Source organism: Acartia tonsa, chromosome 13 (assembly GCF_053477335.1).
Source record: "Acartia tonsa isolate MP-2025a chromosome 13, ASM5347733v1, whole genome shotgun sequence".
In the NCBI taxonomy this organism is placed as follows: Eukaryota; Metazoa; Arthropoda; class Copepoda; order Calanoida; family Acartiidae; genus Acartia; species Acartia tonsa.
The window spans coordinates 19551986-19569706 of record NC_137272.1 but is presented as its reverse complement, the minus strand read 5'-3'; the positions used below and the strand labels follow the sequence as shown (position 1 = coordinate 19569706).

The window sequence follows — 17721 nt, the reverse complement described above, 5'->3', positions numbered from 1 at the left end:
TCTCTGACTTAAAACGCAAAACAGGAAGATTAGTGTACCTAGTAACTACAGTACTGCCCAACAAAGTTCCATCCAGGTAGAGGACAGCCTGGAGGTGGCCGCTCAAGCCATCAGTATTGCCAGGTAAGAAATAATCTTTATTGAGATAATTAATTGTGACTGTATTAAAAGTGTCATTGTGCCATAAAACTGCAGGGCTACACATGACCTAATAAAACCTAACCTAATGTGACTTAAAGTAATGAACAAAAAAAAAAATATTCTTCCCCAAATTTAAATTTATTTCAAAATAAGTTAGGGGGGTTGCATACAAGGGTATTTAGTGTAAAATCGTAGATTGTCAGACTTGCACTTTTAAACATCTTTTTACTTTATATTGTATGTTACATTCTATGGACAAAACAGATATTTTTAGTTTTCTTTATTTTTTCTCTAATTTTTAGGGGAGGATCAACACGAACGAGTAGAAGAAAGAGCTTTTCAAAGGAAAAATATGATTTCATTATGAATTTTTAAAACGTATTTTTCATATATATTCATTATTCTACAAATCTATATTAATGTCGAATTGGTAGTATGGAACCCCCAAAAAATAACCCAAAACCTACAATTTGGAAATCTTTGATAGGACAGACATATTAATATTGAACTGCACATTACAAATATCAAATTTATTCACAATTAGGACAAGGGATCTAAGGTCGATAAATTGATGTACATCGCAAATGATGAAACACAAAATTATTCCTTTTATAGAGTACTTTAACTTTGTTGACTAGTGCAATAAACACTAAACAGCCTGTCCTCTCCCTCCTTGTAGTTTTTAAAATCATGTTTTGTGCAGAGAGAGAATGATCAGACAGCTAATAATGATCTTACTACTACTGTTCCTCCAGTTGAGGAAGAATTAGAACAGGTTTGTGAAATCTTAACATAGTTAGTTCATAAAATTCGTGTGCTACATTGTTATAATCTTTGATATTATAAAAGTCTGGCCAATATCTTCCAGAATAAAGAGGCATGATAATTTTACTGCCTCATGTTTAATTAGAAGATCACATACATTTTTTCCAAGATTCAAGTTTTGCAAAATCCTATAAAATATGAAAGATATAAAGTTTAAAGCACATATATATTTGTTTTTACTGTACTTAATTTAGTTTAAAATAGACTAGAAATGTTAAAAAAGATTACTTGAACATAGTACTGTTAACTTTGGTAGAATAAAGACTTATTAATATTACTATTATCCGTTTTGTTGTGAATTGTAAGTATAATCTTAAAGTTTAATAATTTTTTTTGATAGGTTAGTGGTTGGAGGATAATGAAATCCAATGGAAAAGAGTGGCCCTATGTTCTTGTAGGCTTATTAGGTAAATTTTTTCTCTCACAATTTCACAATCCCTTATTTAAACCTGCAAGCTGTTTTTTTCTCTGAACATTTTCTTAATGAAAATGTAAATAATAAAAAGTAAATGTTCAGCTTCATATTGTATAAAAAGGTCTTTTATTTAAAAGATCACAGGTTGCATAAAGTGTATTATAGATCCAACGGCCTCTAGGGGCTAATTAATGAAGGGGGTGGGGGGTGATCATGCACTATTAATTTAAATTTTGAAAAGAAAAAATTCGGATGATGAATAATTTGTTCTAGGGTCGATTTCTCTTTGAAGGGTTGTGGTAACCTCCACCCGAAATGCTTATAAACAAACATTTCGTTTCAGTGGTTTGGTTAGTGAAATTCTTCAGGACAGACAGACAGATACAGATCCTGTTACTTTTATAGAAGGATTGATAAATAATGAGACAAACCAACTATCCATCAATCCAGATTAATAGAGTAGCTACTCTAAAGTTGAATGTATTATTAGGAAGTATGCTAATGGGTGGAGCAATGCCTGTGTATGCCCTGCTTTTTGGAGAAGTTCTGGGCATATTATCACTGGAAACTGAAGAAGCTAGAACACAGTCTGTCTTCTACAGTGGCATGTTCTTAGGTAAGATTAAACCGCGACTGTGGCGTAACACGTAGCGCATCCGCTCGTTGTCGGGAAGGTTATATAGGTTCGAATCTCGGCCTGACACTGCGTCATAACCAAAGACGTTAAAAATGGTTCCTACTGCTGATATGTCAGGTTCGCGACATAGTTAGAGTATTAGGAATGCCTTGGTCCATAGACAGGCGCAACTCATTACCATGAACAGTTAGTACTTTTCAGAAAAGGTTCGTGCAATCAATGGGTTGGCTGTCTGTAGAACGTTTGGCTGCTTAATCATGCACTTCAGTAGCGAGATTTACTAAATAACACCTAATTGTGTATCCCGTCCTCTACAGGTATTCCAGGTTTAAGACAAAGCATCATAAACACATAAACATTGCTTAAGATATGTCAAATTATTCTGTTTCAGAGAGGTTTAGTGTTTATCCAACGCATTTATTGTTTCAATGAGGGTAAACACTTTTCTCAATTTTTAAAAAAACATTGACATTATTGAAAGGATATTTTTCTGTGATAATTAACATAATGTTTATAAATCTGTAAAAACATAATTAAACCTCATTGGATATCACTTAATAAACATTAACACTTTATGTATTTTACCTGTTAAATTTTAGACGAGTGAACCTCTAAAATGTTTAATTGATAATCTGTATCTTTCAGGAACTGGTAGCGTTTGATTGTCGAATTTGTTAAGCTTTGCTTTTATGATATAATCATCAAAATTAAAACTTTTAAATTTGCTTTTTAAAAATCCCCCTATTTTATGTAACTTTTTATAGTTGCTGGAATTGTGGCGGGTATGGCCATCTTTCTGCAGATCACCATGTTTGTCATAGCCGGCGAGCATTTGACCCAGCGACGTAGAAAACAGGCGTTCCAAGCAATGCTTAGGCAAGAAATTGGATGGTTTGATAGACCAGGTGAAAATACTTCCTTCCAGTTCTTTTCTTCTTTCAAAAGTTAGACAATTTTAGTGGATGTGATTCTCAGGGAGGAAAGGGACATTGGGTTGCTTATTACACAAGACCTAAAAGTCTTATAATTATGTTTTCTTGTTCGTTGGCTTAACAAACTAGAGGACTTTTATTGAATTTTGGTTGGTTGGTTCATTTATTTGATTGTCTAAATGTTTCAACCACTAATGGCAATCTTTAAAAGATATAATCTTGTGTAAAATCATAGGAATGTACATCAATTTATCTGCCAATGTCTTATCCTTATAGATCCCTGTGTGATTCTGCCTATTAGTATGATTTGGAATTAAGAAAATATATATACTATTGTAAACAATGGCTTGTGGGTACAAAGAGGAAAATTAAATGGAAATTGGTTACAAGCAATAAATCAACCAATTTGAATACTAAGTGTAAAGCTTTTTTTTCTTTTGACAAACATCAGACAGATAAAGCTTTTTTAGCAAATAATGCGTATAAAAAACTTTTTTTCTTCAGAAAACAGTGTCGGAGCTTTATTATCAAGATTAGCTGCGGACTCGGCTGCTGTTCAAGGAATAGGATTTTAATGTAGCTGCCTCACAGACTATCATCCCAAAAGTGGTCTTGATTGCGGTTATAGGAGCCAATTTACCTGATTTTAGCATTGCCTTTAAACCAACATCAAAATTAAAAATGTTATCACTAAAATCAAACAATACTTCTAAAAACTCTTAACTGTAGGACAACATATTTCAAATATTGGCCTTTTTTAGAATTTACAGCTAAAAGGCCGAAACTTTATAGATTATGCAGAAAATTAAAATCCTTACTGACCAAAGGCGCCACTGGAAGCAGAATTGGCGCTCTGTTAAATGCCGCGTTTACTCTTATTATTTCCATCACAGCATCACTCTCTCTGGAGTGGCGGCTGGGTCTGGTGGGCTGTCTGTTTGTACCTCTGGTTCTAGTAGGTCAGTATTTTAAGGTTATTAGAATTTTAGGTACTACACAACAAGGAGTTCAACTGCTTTTTTTATTTAATGAAGATTATTTTGGGTGATATAACACAAAGTGCCTGGTGAGCACTGATAACTCCCCTTCATCTTTTTGCCTAATGCATAATCCTTCTGTGAGACCCTGACCCTGCATGTCTACCCAGCAGCTAAAGTAATAAAAAAAAAACGAAAAAAGTACCCCTCCCCCCAATTGATTTTTTAAAAATAATTGTGAATAGTGGGGGCGGGGTTATTAGCGCTTAAAAGGGTACTTTTTGTGAAAGCGCCGAAAAGTTTATTTCATATTTTTTCAAGGTACAATGATGCAGTATAAGATAATCACAGTGACAGACAGTGTAGAAAAGGAGGCTCTACAGAAGGCATCAAAGTTGGCCATTGAGGCTATCAGTAATATTCGAACTGTTGCAGGTATTAGATAATTGTTTTTGAAAGAAAAATTTATAATTTTACTATTGGCCAGTGGAATTTAAATATCAAAAAAGCGATGGGGAAGTAGGAGTGTTGAATACCCCTACTGTTCATGTTTTTATTGCATTGTCCTAATTGAATAGAAAATATCTATCACAGAACCATAGGTAAACCAAAGTAGTTACTGAGATCTTAAGGGACAGACAAAATATTGAATTCATGCTTTTATTTATTGTAGGTTTAAGAAAAGAGCACCATTTTGTGGAAGCCTATTCCAAAGAATTGGAAGGTCCCCATGACCAAACCAAGAAAAGATCCCATGTAAGGGGAATAGTGTTTGGTATGTCCCAATCTATACCATTCTTTGCCTATGGTGGGTGTATGTTCTATGGTGGATATTTAGTTTATGCTGAAGGAATAAAGTACAAAGTTGTTTTCAAGGTAAATTATCATTTCAAGTATTCAATAAGTCAAAAAACAAGATTTTTCTATTAACCTGTCTTTTTAAATAATCCTTATGTAAAAGTAACAGGATGTCTGTCTGTCTATGTAAGTACCTTAAAATCTAGCTAACCACTTACCCAATATGGTTCTCCTTTACAGTGTAGATTCTCAGCACCCTTTCAAGAAAAATCGCTCCTAGAAAAAAAATACCCTGATCCCATTTTTTTACTAATTCTTTTAAAATTACAGTTCAAAGTAGAGCCTCTATTAAACTAATTGATTTTTAAAAAACTCATCTGTTGCTCAATTTATTTTTTATCTATTATCTTTACATATCTTTATCTATTCATCTTCATCTTTATACCCAGGTAGCAGAGGCCCTGATCCTTGGTACAATGATGGTTGGGCAGGCAAGTGCATTCGCCCCTAATTACACCAAGGGCATGATTGCAGCTGCTAGGGATGAATACTTAAACATATTCATATTCTATTTATTGTCATTTCTATATATATACTTTCTATAGTTTTCATGAAAGTGATATTTCTAAATTTTGATCGAACTTTATCATAATTTAAGATGCTAAAACAATGATTATTTGAAATCAATGTTTTGATTCTATAAAAGTTTAGCAAAAATAAAAATATCTGTTAGCAATTATTAGAAATGTATTCTAAGAATATTCGTTTAAACAAAAGAAGAAAATTCAAAATAGTTTAAGTATATACCGCTAGGGTGTTTAAGCTGATTGATAGAAAACCCAAGATTGATACTTCAGCCGGATCTGGTTTAAGACTCTCAGAGGTAAGGCAACTATGATATTTATAAGATTTAATAATTGACAACTCATATTTAATATTTACGACAAGCTAAATCCTTTTTTAATATAGATTTTTATACATTTTAAGAAGTGAATTATGGAAGTATAACTAATAATTCCTTATTGATTGAAAATCAAACTTGAATCAAATGCTATGCTTTAGTTAAAACAACATTAAATAAGCTTACATTTAAATTCAACCCAAAACAAGTAAAATTTGTTTATTTTGTATGTGAAATTTAGCGTAGGAATGATAATAGCTTTTGAATTGAGTATTTCTGTATCCCTGCATATTTATTGATATTTGTATAAATGATTTAGATTGAAGGAGAGATTCGATTCCGTAATGCCGAGTTCAGCTATCCTAATCGAAAACAAGTGCGCGTCCTCAAAGGGTTAAATTTTGAAATTAGCGCGGGAAAATCCGTTGCTCTGGTTGGTCCGTCTGGCTGCGGCAAGTCTACATGTGTACAGTTGATTCAACGGTTTTATGACGTGGATGAGGGGGATATCTCATTGGACAACCATGATATTAAGGAAATGATGATGTTTATAAAAATATTTATTTATTAATTCTTGCCATTGGTGGTTCAAAAGGCATTTATAGAGTAGACTAAAAAATACGCAAAAATCATCATTCTGTAATTTAAAGGCCTTAAATGTACCGTTTACAAGATCAAAGTTATCCATAGTATCACAAGAACCTATTTTATTCAACAGAACACTGGCTGAAAATATTGCTTATGGAGATAACTCTAAAGGTTTCTAATACAATATTTATAAACTATTTCTTTATAAGTGCAGGGATTGGTAAATGGAAGATAATTAACCTCTCCCTAACATTTTAAGCTACACAAACCAGACATTTGTATTTTGTAATTAATAATTTTTACATCAATCTTTGAAAAACCCATGAAAGGATTATTATCAAGAAAAAAATGCATTTTTAATCTTAAAAACAAAATTTTTAATAAGGCAAACTTTTTATTGTGTTTTCAGTGGCAAAAAAAAATATAGCCATATAAATTTTTCCAGGGCTCGGCAACCGCACATCAGTAACCTTTAAGCCTCAGGGAAATCATTCTTTTACAATGTCAAAAATCAGCTGTAAGTCTATACCTGACCATATTATTCAAAAAAATTCAAAGAATCTGAAAAGGTATAAACTTGAGACTTAGTCGGGGCTGAATGCAGTTGCCGAGCCCTGGATTTTCAAATAGTTCACTATCCCTGTTTCTCAATCTAATTATAACAGACAAACAAATATTGTATTAAATATGAAATTTTGAAGAAATGAGTATGGAAGACATAATAGCTGTTGCAAGAAAAGCAAATATTCATCAATTTATAACAAATTTACCTCAGGTAATAAAAATAAAACAAGGATGGCAACATTCATAATTAGTGAAGCACAAACACCATTCATAAAGTTTTTTTGTCTTTTTAGACAGGCGGCAAAAAAATTGTATAGACTAGAAGACTAGAAGGTCACAAGAATCTTCACTGAATATTTTAGCTGTCTATCTTAAATAGCAGCTGAGAAAATTACATTTCTCCATTTTATTACGAACTGACGGAATAACTGACTAACGGACGGACGGATATATAGAGTTAATTATAGAGTATTTTCTCTACTAATAAATTCTTTCAATTGAAGATATATAATATTTATGTTCTAGATAAACCGCGGAAATGTAAATAATATAAGGTTGAATTCTTTTTAGTTGCCATAGCAAGGATGGAGGGGGCAAGCAAAATCAAGTAATTTATCTGATATCTATATTTAGGGCTATGAGACAGACAAATGTTGGAGGTAAATGGACGCAATGACCTTGGGGGGAAGGGGGGAGGGGTCAACTGTCTAGAATGAACAGAAATAAATAATTTAATATCTATATTTAGGGCTATGAGACAAATGTTGGAGAGAAAGGAACACAATTGACTTGGGAGGGACAGAAATAAATAAATTAATATCTATATCTAGGGCTATGAGACAAATGTTGGATAGAAAGAGCCTATATGATCATGGTGGGGGGGGGGGCAGATTAAAAAATTAAATATATATATTTAGAGCTATGAGACAAATGTTGAAGAGAATGGGGACACAATTATCTTTTTTTTTTGGGGGGGGGGAGATTTGGCATAAATAAATAATTTTATATCTATATTTAGGGCTATGAGACAAATGTTGGTGAGAAAGGGACACAATTGACTTGGGAGGGACATGAATAAATGATTTAATAACTATATTTAGGGCTATGAGACAAATGTTGGAGAAAAAGGTACACAATTGACTTGGGAGGGACAGAAATAAATAAATCTATATCTACATTTAGGGCTATGAGACAAATGTTGAAGAGAAATGAACACAATTGTATAGAATGGACAGAAATACTTATTTTAATTTATATATTTAGGGCTATGAGACAAATGTCGGAGAGAAGGGTACATAATTGTCTTGGGGGGACAAAAATATATAGATTAATATATAAATTTAGGGCTATGAGACAAATGTTTGAGAGAAAGGAACACAATTGACTTGGGAGGGACAGAAATAAATAATTTAATATCTATATTTAGAGCTATGAGACAAACTGTGGTAGGAAAGGGGTTGTTTCAGGTGGACATAAATTAATAATCATATTTAGGGCTTTGAGATAAATGTTGGAAAGAAAGGGACACAGTTGTCTAGAGGAATGGAGGGGGGAGCAAAAATAGATAATTTAATATCTACAATTAGGGCTATGAGACAAATTTAGGAGAGAAAGCTTCACAATTGACTTGGGAGGGACAGAAATAAATAAATCTATATCTATATTTAGGGCTATGAGACAAATGTTGGAGAGAAAGGAACACAATTGTCTTGGGGGGAAAGAAATAAATAAATTAATATCTATATTTAGGGCTATGAGACAAATGTCGGAGAGAAAGGGGGCACAATTATCTTGAGGAGGACATAAATGAATATTCAGGGCTATGAGACAAATGTTGGAGAGAAAGGAACACAATTGTCTTGGGGGGACAGAAATAAATAAATTAATATCTACATTTAGGGCTATGAGACAAATGTTGGAGAGAAAGGAATACAATTGTCTTGAGGAGGGACAGAAATAAATAAATTAATATATATATTTAGGGCTATGAGACAAATGTCGGAGAGAAGGGTACACAATTGTCTGGAGGACAAAAGCAAAGAATTGCAATTGCCAGGTTTTTAATGCTTCATATTTTACAGTTACCCTACAACTTGAATAGGTATGGTCTTATGTCTGTCAGTATAAATTACTGTAATTTTCTAATTTCTATTAGTTGATTAAAAAAAATGTTTAAATGTAAATGTCTTAAAATAAATTGATCAATATCTATCTTGAATAAAAAAAATATTGATGATATCTGCTTATGATATAAAATTTACACACTATTTGGTTTTAATTAAATCATTTAATATTAACGACGTGAAACTTAATTTTCCAAATGTTTTCCCTTTAAACTTTCAAAAAATTTAAACTTAAAACTGATTCAAAATCCATTATCCTTTAGTCCTTAAATCTATCTTTTTTTTCTCTCTCTCTCTCTCTCTCTCTCTCTCTCTCTCTCTCTCTCTCTCTCTCTCTCTCTCTCTCTCTCTCTCTCTCTCTCTTTCTTAATCCCTATACAATATACATGTATGTATCTATCTATCTTGAATTAATCCTTGTGTTTGGAATTTTAGAATTTATTATTACTTATTTTAGAGCATTAATAAGAAATCCGCCAGTGCTTCTACTAGACGAGGCTACCTCAGCATTGGACTCAGAATCTGAAAGAATGGTCCAACTAGCCCTGGACTCCGCACAGAAAGGACGCACGTCCATTACAATTGCTCACAGGTAGATAATTTACAAAATGGGCGAAGCTTCTTTTTAACAATAATTTAACATTTGCGTCGGTTTGAGAATTTTAACGAGGCGTTTTACTTTTTATTTTTTTTGCCCATATACAGAAAAACAATACCTATAAAAACTGAATATGGTATAATATATCTATAATTACAGGTTGAGCACGATAAAGAACTGTGATATGATCTACGTGGTGCAGGGAGGCAGAATTGTAGAGAGGGGTACACACCAACAACTTCTGGATATAGGAAAGTGTCGGATATGTCAGAAATGTTCTTTATATTTTCCTCAACAACTCTAAAAAAGACGATCTCTTGAACATTTTATATACCTTACCTTAGCCAGGGATCTTAAAAGATAAGACAATGGACGATAATTTGATTTAAATAATCCCTTATAGAAGTAAACTAGATTACCCCTTCTATAGAATAAATTGTTGGTTGAAAAGTATAGACACTACTAGTTTGGAACCAGCCAAACTAAATTCTATGGTAAATACCCAAAAATGTTTAGCTAACAAATGATATAAAGTAGTTATGAAAATGATGGAAAAGAAAATAATACCTCTTATAATAAATTTTGATAAAGTAGAACATTTCTCTATCATATATCCGATATTTTAGGAGGTACCTACCACAAGTTGTGGAATACTCAGGGGGCGGGGGGTAAAAACCCCACAACTGGCAAAATACCGGGCAGTAAAAAATTAACCAGAAAAGGATCCTGATTGATTTTTTAAAATCTACATTCTACATATTGTATTCTGTAATATTTTTTTACAATAAATTTATGAACTAAATGGTTTATTTCAATCTGTAAATGTAAATGCAGAGCTACTCTATAAGTTACTATGTCTGTCTGGCTGCCCTTCTTCCTTCAGTTTTTGGAAGATTTAGAAATAGGGCAATTGCATAATTTAGTGCTTTATTACATAATATTTATTTTATTGTGTACATTAAATCCAAATAAACATTTTCTCCTATGACATCGTCCTTATTGTTTTGTTTCCTTTAATACAGTTTGTACTTTTAAAATAATTAGATCTGGTTTTAAAGACAATTAAGTTGAAACCATAAAATGAGTTCATTGACTATTGTCCCATCTTCTCAGGGAGTAAGGGAGGGGACAATGGGCAATTAATTCAATTTAAGAGTTATCGCTGAAATACTATGAAATCCAGATTAATCCAGACATGAAGGAAATTATAAAGGGAGAGTTAATACAATACAGAAAACTATAAAATAAGAAAAGAGTTCCAAGAAAAAAGAATTCATTTGAAAATTAGAATACAAGCACACCAGACTGACAAAATCATTCTTTAATTAATAACTATAAAAATCTCCCTGGAACCCATTCAACCCATAGCCCCATAACCCAAAATCTAATTGGGTTCTTCGAATGGTTTTTAAACAAATCTCACAATAAAGTTTATATCTATGAAATTATATTTTCTTGAGAGAGAAAAAATTGTTAAAACCAGCCACATCATAACAAATTAAGTTTATTGATACTTGTCTGCAATATTCAAAACTAACACACGAGTTGTGGCATTTGTTGCGCTAGTACCCAAAGTCAGTCAGAAACTGCTAAATTCTTGTACATTCCCGTTAAGCCAGTACTTAAAGTCTGAGACTCCTAAAAATTGAATATTCGATCTATTGTCCCCGTCCATTACTAACTTCATCTTCTATATCTCCGAGTCCCTGAGAAAGTTTTTTTGTCATGTTCATTTATTCGTTGACTTTTAATTAATTGGGACTTTTATTAAATCTTGATTGGGCTGTGTACAAACTAGTATATCAGAGTCATATATTTTCACTAATAGTTTTTATGTATAAAGGGGTAATTTTGATCCCTGTAACAGTTAGGTACAATTCAGAAAGCGTAGCAACTCTATAATCGATACCATAATGTCCGTACGTCCATTTTGAACATTTTGATTTCTTCACTTTTTTAACAACAAATTTTTATATGATCTAATTATCCGATTGAACTGATTTTTTGTATACTGATTCCTTGGACAACAAAGTACAATATTTTAAGCGAAGCAACTCTACAATCAAGTCCTAAAATGTAAGTATGTCATTAAACATTATTCTGCATCAAGCAATTATTCAATAAATTTACTTACAATTTTGCTTCGACTCTTATACTTTTATATTCTGATTATTCAGTTCTAACACTCTACAAGTGTTAGTACCCTTTTGTTCTACCGTTTCAGAGCTTCGCTTTTATGGATGTTGTCATCCTTGTTTCAGCATTATCAGTATGTAAAGAAATTTATCGTCAATCGTTTCGTCCAACAAAATCCATACCTTTTACCTAGCTTATAATAGTTTCAAATAGCGTCGCTTTGATTTACAGTAATATTTTAGATTGAAATCCTCTACATTGACAAAAAAAAACTTAAAAGCCATATGAAGTTATATTAACTATAAATTAGCTTTGGCTAATGTCAAAACTGGTTCTTTAGCGAGTTTTAAAAAACTCTCATTTTTATCACAAGTCAGATTAGTGTTTTCACCATTGTGTGAAATACATTTTTGTACTTATTAACATAAGCCTCCCAAAAGCCCTTTCCCTACTCAAGGACCACTAGAATGCTTCACTGGATAGAACAAACAAATAATCCGAGAGATATTTGATTCTAAGAAAAATAGTTTTATAACATTTTTTTACTAACCAGCACTTGGCCACTTTAATTTTAGCGAGATATTTTGATATAAATAGAAATACAACACCAACTTAATTTTATTATAAGTAGACAAAAATACTTTTCAATTAACCTCCTCTGATAATATACCAATCCTATTATATAAAGTTGTAAGCATATTTGTCTATCGCGAAGTATCTTATTAACTACAGAACCGATATGGTTCTCCTTTATAATAAAGCCTTTTGAAGATTATAGGAAGGTTTTTAACTATTTATCTCCACTCTCCCATGAGCCCCTCCCCCCCAAAAAATATTTCTTTTTCTGCTTAATGGGGCGACTTCTCCCCACCTCACCTTAGTTGCTTCTAGGAGTCTTTTAGGGTGCTTAGCCACTAGTGTCAATTCAAAGTAATACACATAATACAATAATACATAAATGTATCATTTCTTTTTATCTACATTTCTCTCATTTTGGAGAAAGTTTTTTTTAACATTCCAAATATTTTCGCTAAAATTAATTAAATACTTTTTGCGTCTTTTAAAAAACATCCTTAACCCTATCATATGCGTGGGGAGGGTGTGTGTGTGTGTGTGTGTGTACATTTTGATCAATAAACATCACATGAATAATTTGTATCCAGTTATTTCTTCAACTTTGCTAGGGTTAAACGTTTATCAAGACACTTTCGTTGTGATTTAGAGATATGACAATAGACGATGAATTAATCATAAAAGCGAAATTCCTCCTTTGGTAATGTTTAAGTACTTAAACGTTTAGGGGGAAGAAGCTTTGTTGAATATTTTAATCGCCATTGTTATCTTCCTAAGGTCCTTGCATTAGTACGTGATATTTGTTATAATTGTGGTTTAAAAATGTTATGTTTTTAGTAGTGCGAAGATTATTTGAATTGTCAGTTAGTCAGTCCGTTTGTTTGTCATTCAACTATATTAAGGGGTTAACGTGATTTTCTCGGCTGTCATTCATGATAGTTGGTCGAAATTTCGTATGAAGATTCCCTAAACTATCGAGAATTTATGTACTAAGTATTGCTCTGGCGTTAATTTGACTTTCAAAGTGAAAATTGTATTTACTTGGCTACCAGTTTAGTTGTATGGATGATCAATATTAGTGGCCCAGGTTATCATTCGTATAGGTGGAAATTTTTTTTCGTATATCATTTTGTTTACAATAGTATATATGGTCTTACTCTAAAATTGTATCAATTTTGTTATACTATAGTATAGAAAATTTGTTGGTTCTACGAAAGTATACCATCGTTATGCAATAATTCTTACGAGGGTACGAGAAATTTTGTTAGTACTAGAGACATATATTATATACGAAAACCATTTTTCGGTCGTGATCCAGTGGGTTAGAAAATTAGTACGAGGCGTTAAAAATTAATACGAGTAAAAATTAGTACAAAGCACAAAAAATGTATACGACAAATTTAAAAGAAAAAATTTAGGACCCCTTGCAAATTTCGTACGACATTTAAAAAATTGATACGAAGGGATGCAAAAGTAAGCCCAAATTGTTTACATTTCTATCCAAAAGTACTACCAATTTTGTAATTATTATGTGATGCCATCCAGACAGTTTGAACAGAATTATATTTCCTCAAAAAATATTATTGAGTTAAGGGATATATTTCCATGTGTTTAACTCTGTTTTAGCATAATAAGAGTACTTCATAATTTGAAGTAGGGTGAAAAATTTTATTTTTCAACTCTATCATGACTTGACTTAACACTTGACTAGATTTGATTGACTTACCTCTATAGTTTAAATTTTGTAACTATTAAAATCAAAATATATTTTAAAATATTGAAAAAAAACAATTAAAAGGGAAACAAATTTAAATAAGATTTACTTCTTGCATTTTTAAACAACCATATATTTTAAAAAAACTCCAAAAAATAAAGTTTTTCTAAAAAGTAAGAGACATTTAGCGGCGAAAATTTTAACTATATAAGGTAGAAAATTGTTACAATCCATTTAAAATGTGCATTGAAAAGTGAATAAAAGCCAGCTCGCCACAATTTTATACACAGGGAGGGAGGGGACTTTGGGCTGTTTTTTACACTAGTCCCCAAAGTCTTAGTATTGTTTGTTTGCTTAACAACTTTGGGTACTTTTATTGAATTTTCATTGGATGGTTCACAACTTGAATATCATTTATTTGATAGTTTGTTCTTCCAGTAGGAGGGGAGGGGTGGGGTAAAGTGGGTTCTTTGTTTGTTCTTTTAGCCAGCTACAAGTTTCACTTTATTAAAGTACATGATAATCTGGTGTAAAATCCATTTAATAATAACCCATTCTATAATACTAGCAGTTACGCCCCTAGAAAAAAACCTTCCCAAAACTTAAAATAGAATAGCATAAAACCAATCTACGACTTAAAATAAAATAGCCTAAAACCATCACAAGACAAATATTAGGCTTACCTGAAATAAAAAGCCTGATCAGTAGTTATTGAGATCTTAAGTTTCAGAACATAAAGCCTTACTGCTTTATATAATAGAATTCTTCTTTTATATTTCTCTATGTATATCTTTTTAAAAAAGAAGCTTTTCTATATTTAGCGTCAGTCCGTACGTAACAGATAGCTTTTTATGTTAATTTAGGCAAGTTATAATAGTCCTATTGATTTTAAACTTTTCAAAATGATACCTGCGGAGGTACGATTTAGAAAGCGTAGCAACCCTATAATCGTTACCAGAATGTCCGTATGTCCATTTTAAACATTGTGTTTTTAACTTTTTTAACAACAAATATTTATGTTATATAATCATCAGATAGATATGATTTTTGGAGTACTGATTCCTATTACAATAAGGTACCAAGATTTCAAGCAAAGCAATTCTGTAATCAAGTCCTAAAAATGCCAGTATGTCCTTAAACAGAATTCTGTATTTTAATAAGTTTTGCAACAAATATACATATATTTTTTTCAAAACTTTTATATTTCTATTTTGTAAATAAAGTTCTGAAACTCTATAAGGGTTAATGTTCGTCTGTCCTACCGTTTCAGAGCTTAGCTTTTATGGCTGTTGTCATCCTTGTTATTATTCACTTGCAGCAGGGGCGTCCAAGCTTTTTTATTTGGGGGGGTAAAATTTTGAAAATACAAAATTTTTTTTTTGGGGGGGGGGGGGGGGGTAATCTTTATTTTATAGAGGTATTTTTTTTTGGGGGGGGGGGTAAAAATTGAAAATCCAAAATTTTGGGGGTGACCCCCAAATTCATTTTGGGGGGGTAATCACCCCATTGCCGCCCCCCCCTTCCCTTGGACGTCTATGTGCAGCTGCCCCCCTTTTAGTGTAATAAGGCGACATAAAAATAGCCTCTACCATCTAGGGGCTTAAATCTAAAAATAAGATAGCATAAAACCATCACAGGACCTATGTGAACCTTCCCTTAAAAGGAGAATTCAATCAGTTCAGAAGTCTATGTAATCTTAAGCTTTAGGCAAAAAAATCGTTACTACTTTATATAATAAGATTAAGAGTCTTTCCAGGTTGTTCTTAGTATAGGTAGAATTTTTTTGTATTATGAAAATTATACAAAACATAAATAAGTACTATTGTATTATTTTTTTGTAATTTTGTACAGTCTATTTTTGTACTTAGAAAAAAACCAAGAAACAAAATTGAAATTGTAGAGTTAGACAATATTTAAAAAAAAAAAATTTCTAAAAAGTGAAAGACACCTAGCAACAAAAATTTGAACTATATCAGGTAGAATTTTTTTTTATTATGAAAATTATACAAAATATACAAAAGTACTATTGAATTATTTTTGTAATTTTGTACTTTCCTTTTTTTTTGGCTAAGTCCCTTAATCTTTTTCTTGTACATGTTGTATCAATTTTGTCTACAATAGTACTTTTATGTTTAATAGTAACATATTTAATTTTTGTATATGTTGTACACTTTTTCAATTATCAGGCTAAGTCCCAAAATTTTTTACTTAAAAAAAAATTTGTACTCAAAAATAAAATTAAAATTGTAGAATTAAACAATTTTTTTGTCAAATTCTAAATTTTTTTTTATGTTCAAAAAATGTTTTTAAAAATATTTCCTAAGTCCTCAGTTTTGGAACTTATCAAAATTTAGGTTATTGTATGTTTTTGGTTGTCAATTGTATACATTTTAAAAATTTTGTTAGAGTCAAAATATTGGAATATTGGAAAATATTTTTGAAATATACAAATATATCATACAAAAAAAAATATACAATAATTACTATGTTCATTTTTAGGCAAAGTCCTAAAATTTGGACTTAGCCAAATTTCCAAAACTTTGTACTATTGTATAAAAAAATTAATATAATAAGCATGAAACAAAAAACTGTTTTAAATCCACAAATTATAACCTAATTATTTTTGTTACTTTAGTATACATATTAAAATATTCAGTAAAGTAAAAAATGTTTGGACTCTGCCAAATTTTTGAAATAAATACTATTGTACAAAAAAAGAATACAAGATATACAATCAGGAAAATGGTATTAGTACGAAAATAAAAAAAAGTGTACAACAAAAAAATATACTTATTAATAAAAAAAACAGAAAATATACTATTGTATACAAAATTGATACAACATGTACAAGGGGACTTTGCCAAAAAAATTTACTGTACAAAATTTTTAAAAAATTTATACAATAGTACTTTTGTATGTTTTGTATAATTTTTATAATACAAAAAAAAAATTCTACCTATACTAAGAGCAACCTGGGGGAGCTTCTCCTTATTAATATCCGCATATAAATTATAATTTACTTAATGCGGTGTCTGTAATGGTCCAGAAAACATAAAATCTACTTATCTGTTATTTAACATAGAAGGTTGACTTTTTTGAGAAAAATTAACTGACTAAATCTCTTTAACCACAAATCTAGTGTTAATGCTCTGAAATGCATTAAAGGGGTAGTTTCACGAAATGCATTTGAACTTAATTTAGTGAACCGCATATTTTTTGCTAGTTAATGGGTTAAACTATATTTATATGGCATATATTTGAAAGAATTTCAATTTTCTACCACGTAGTTTTTAAATATAAAGACTTGAAAATCGTCTTTTTAAATTGCATATATCACAAAAAGACAATTTTCAAGTCTTGATATTTTAAAAACTACGTGGTAGAAAATTTAATTTATTTCAAATATATGCCATATAAATGCAGTTTAACCAATTAACCAGGAAAAAATATTTGATGTGATATATCCAATTTAAAAAGACGATTTTCAAGTCTTTATATTTTAAAAACTAGATGGTAGAAAATTGAAATTTTTTTAATTATATGCCATATAAATGCAGTTTAACCAATTAACCAGGAAAAAATATGCGGTTCACTAAATTAAGTTCAAATGCATTTCATGAAACTACCCCTTTCAAGAAATTTTGCGTGGAGATTTATATGACAATTTACTGAACATCTATTATGCCCGACCGTCTGTTAAGCTCCGTTTTTTCTTCAATTTGCTTTGCTAGTAATTTACGTATAATAGCTTTATTATTAGCAGCACAGTTACTCTAATCAGAGTGATAAGTTGTTCTGT

The 17721-nt window shown here is 31.1% G+C and overlaps 1 protein-coding gene across 1 annotated transcript in view; it reads left to right on the top strand.

The window, feature by feature from the left end:
- Positions 1-10250, top strand: part of LOC145335192 (ATP-dependent translocase ABCB1-like) — a 57585-nt gene extending 47335 nt beyond the window's left edge. The window contains 19 exon segments of the mRNA XM_080180924.1: positions 25-123; positions 444-501; positions 845-916; positions 1307-1373; positions 1872-1997; positions 2783-2923; positions 3455-3526; positions 3778-3909; positions 4249-4362; positions 4601-4803; positions 5175-5268; positions 5541-5608; positions 5946-6162; positions 6278-6385; positions 6916-6989; positions 8761-8834; positions 9359-9493; positions 9659-9752; positions 10128-10250. Coding sequence (XP_080037050.1) covers positions 25-123; positions 444-501; positions 845-916; positions 1307-1373; positions 1872-1997; positions 2783-2923; positions 3455-3526; positions 3778-3909; positions 4249-4362; positions 4601-4803; positions 5175-5268; positions 5541-5608; positions 5946-6162; positions 6278-6385; positions 6916-6989; positions 8761-8834; positions 9359-9493; positions 9659-9752; positions 10128-10229 — 2050 coding nt within the window. The 3' untranslated portion in view covers positions 10230-10250.
- Positions 10251-17721: the final 7471 nt, after the last annotated feature.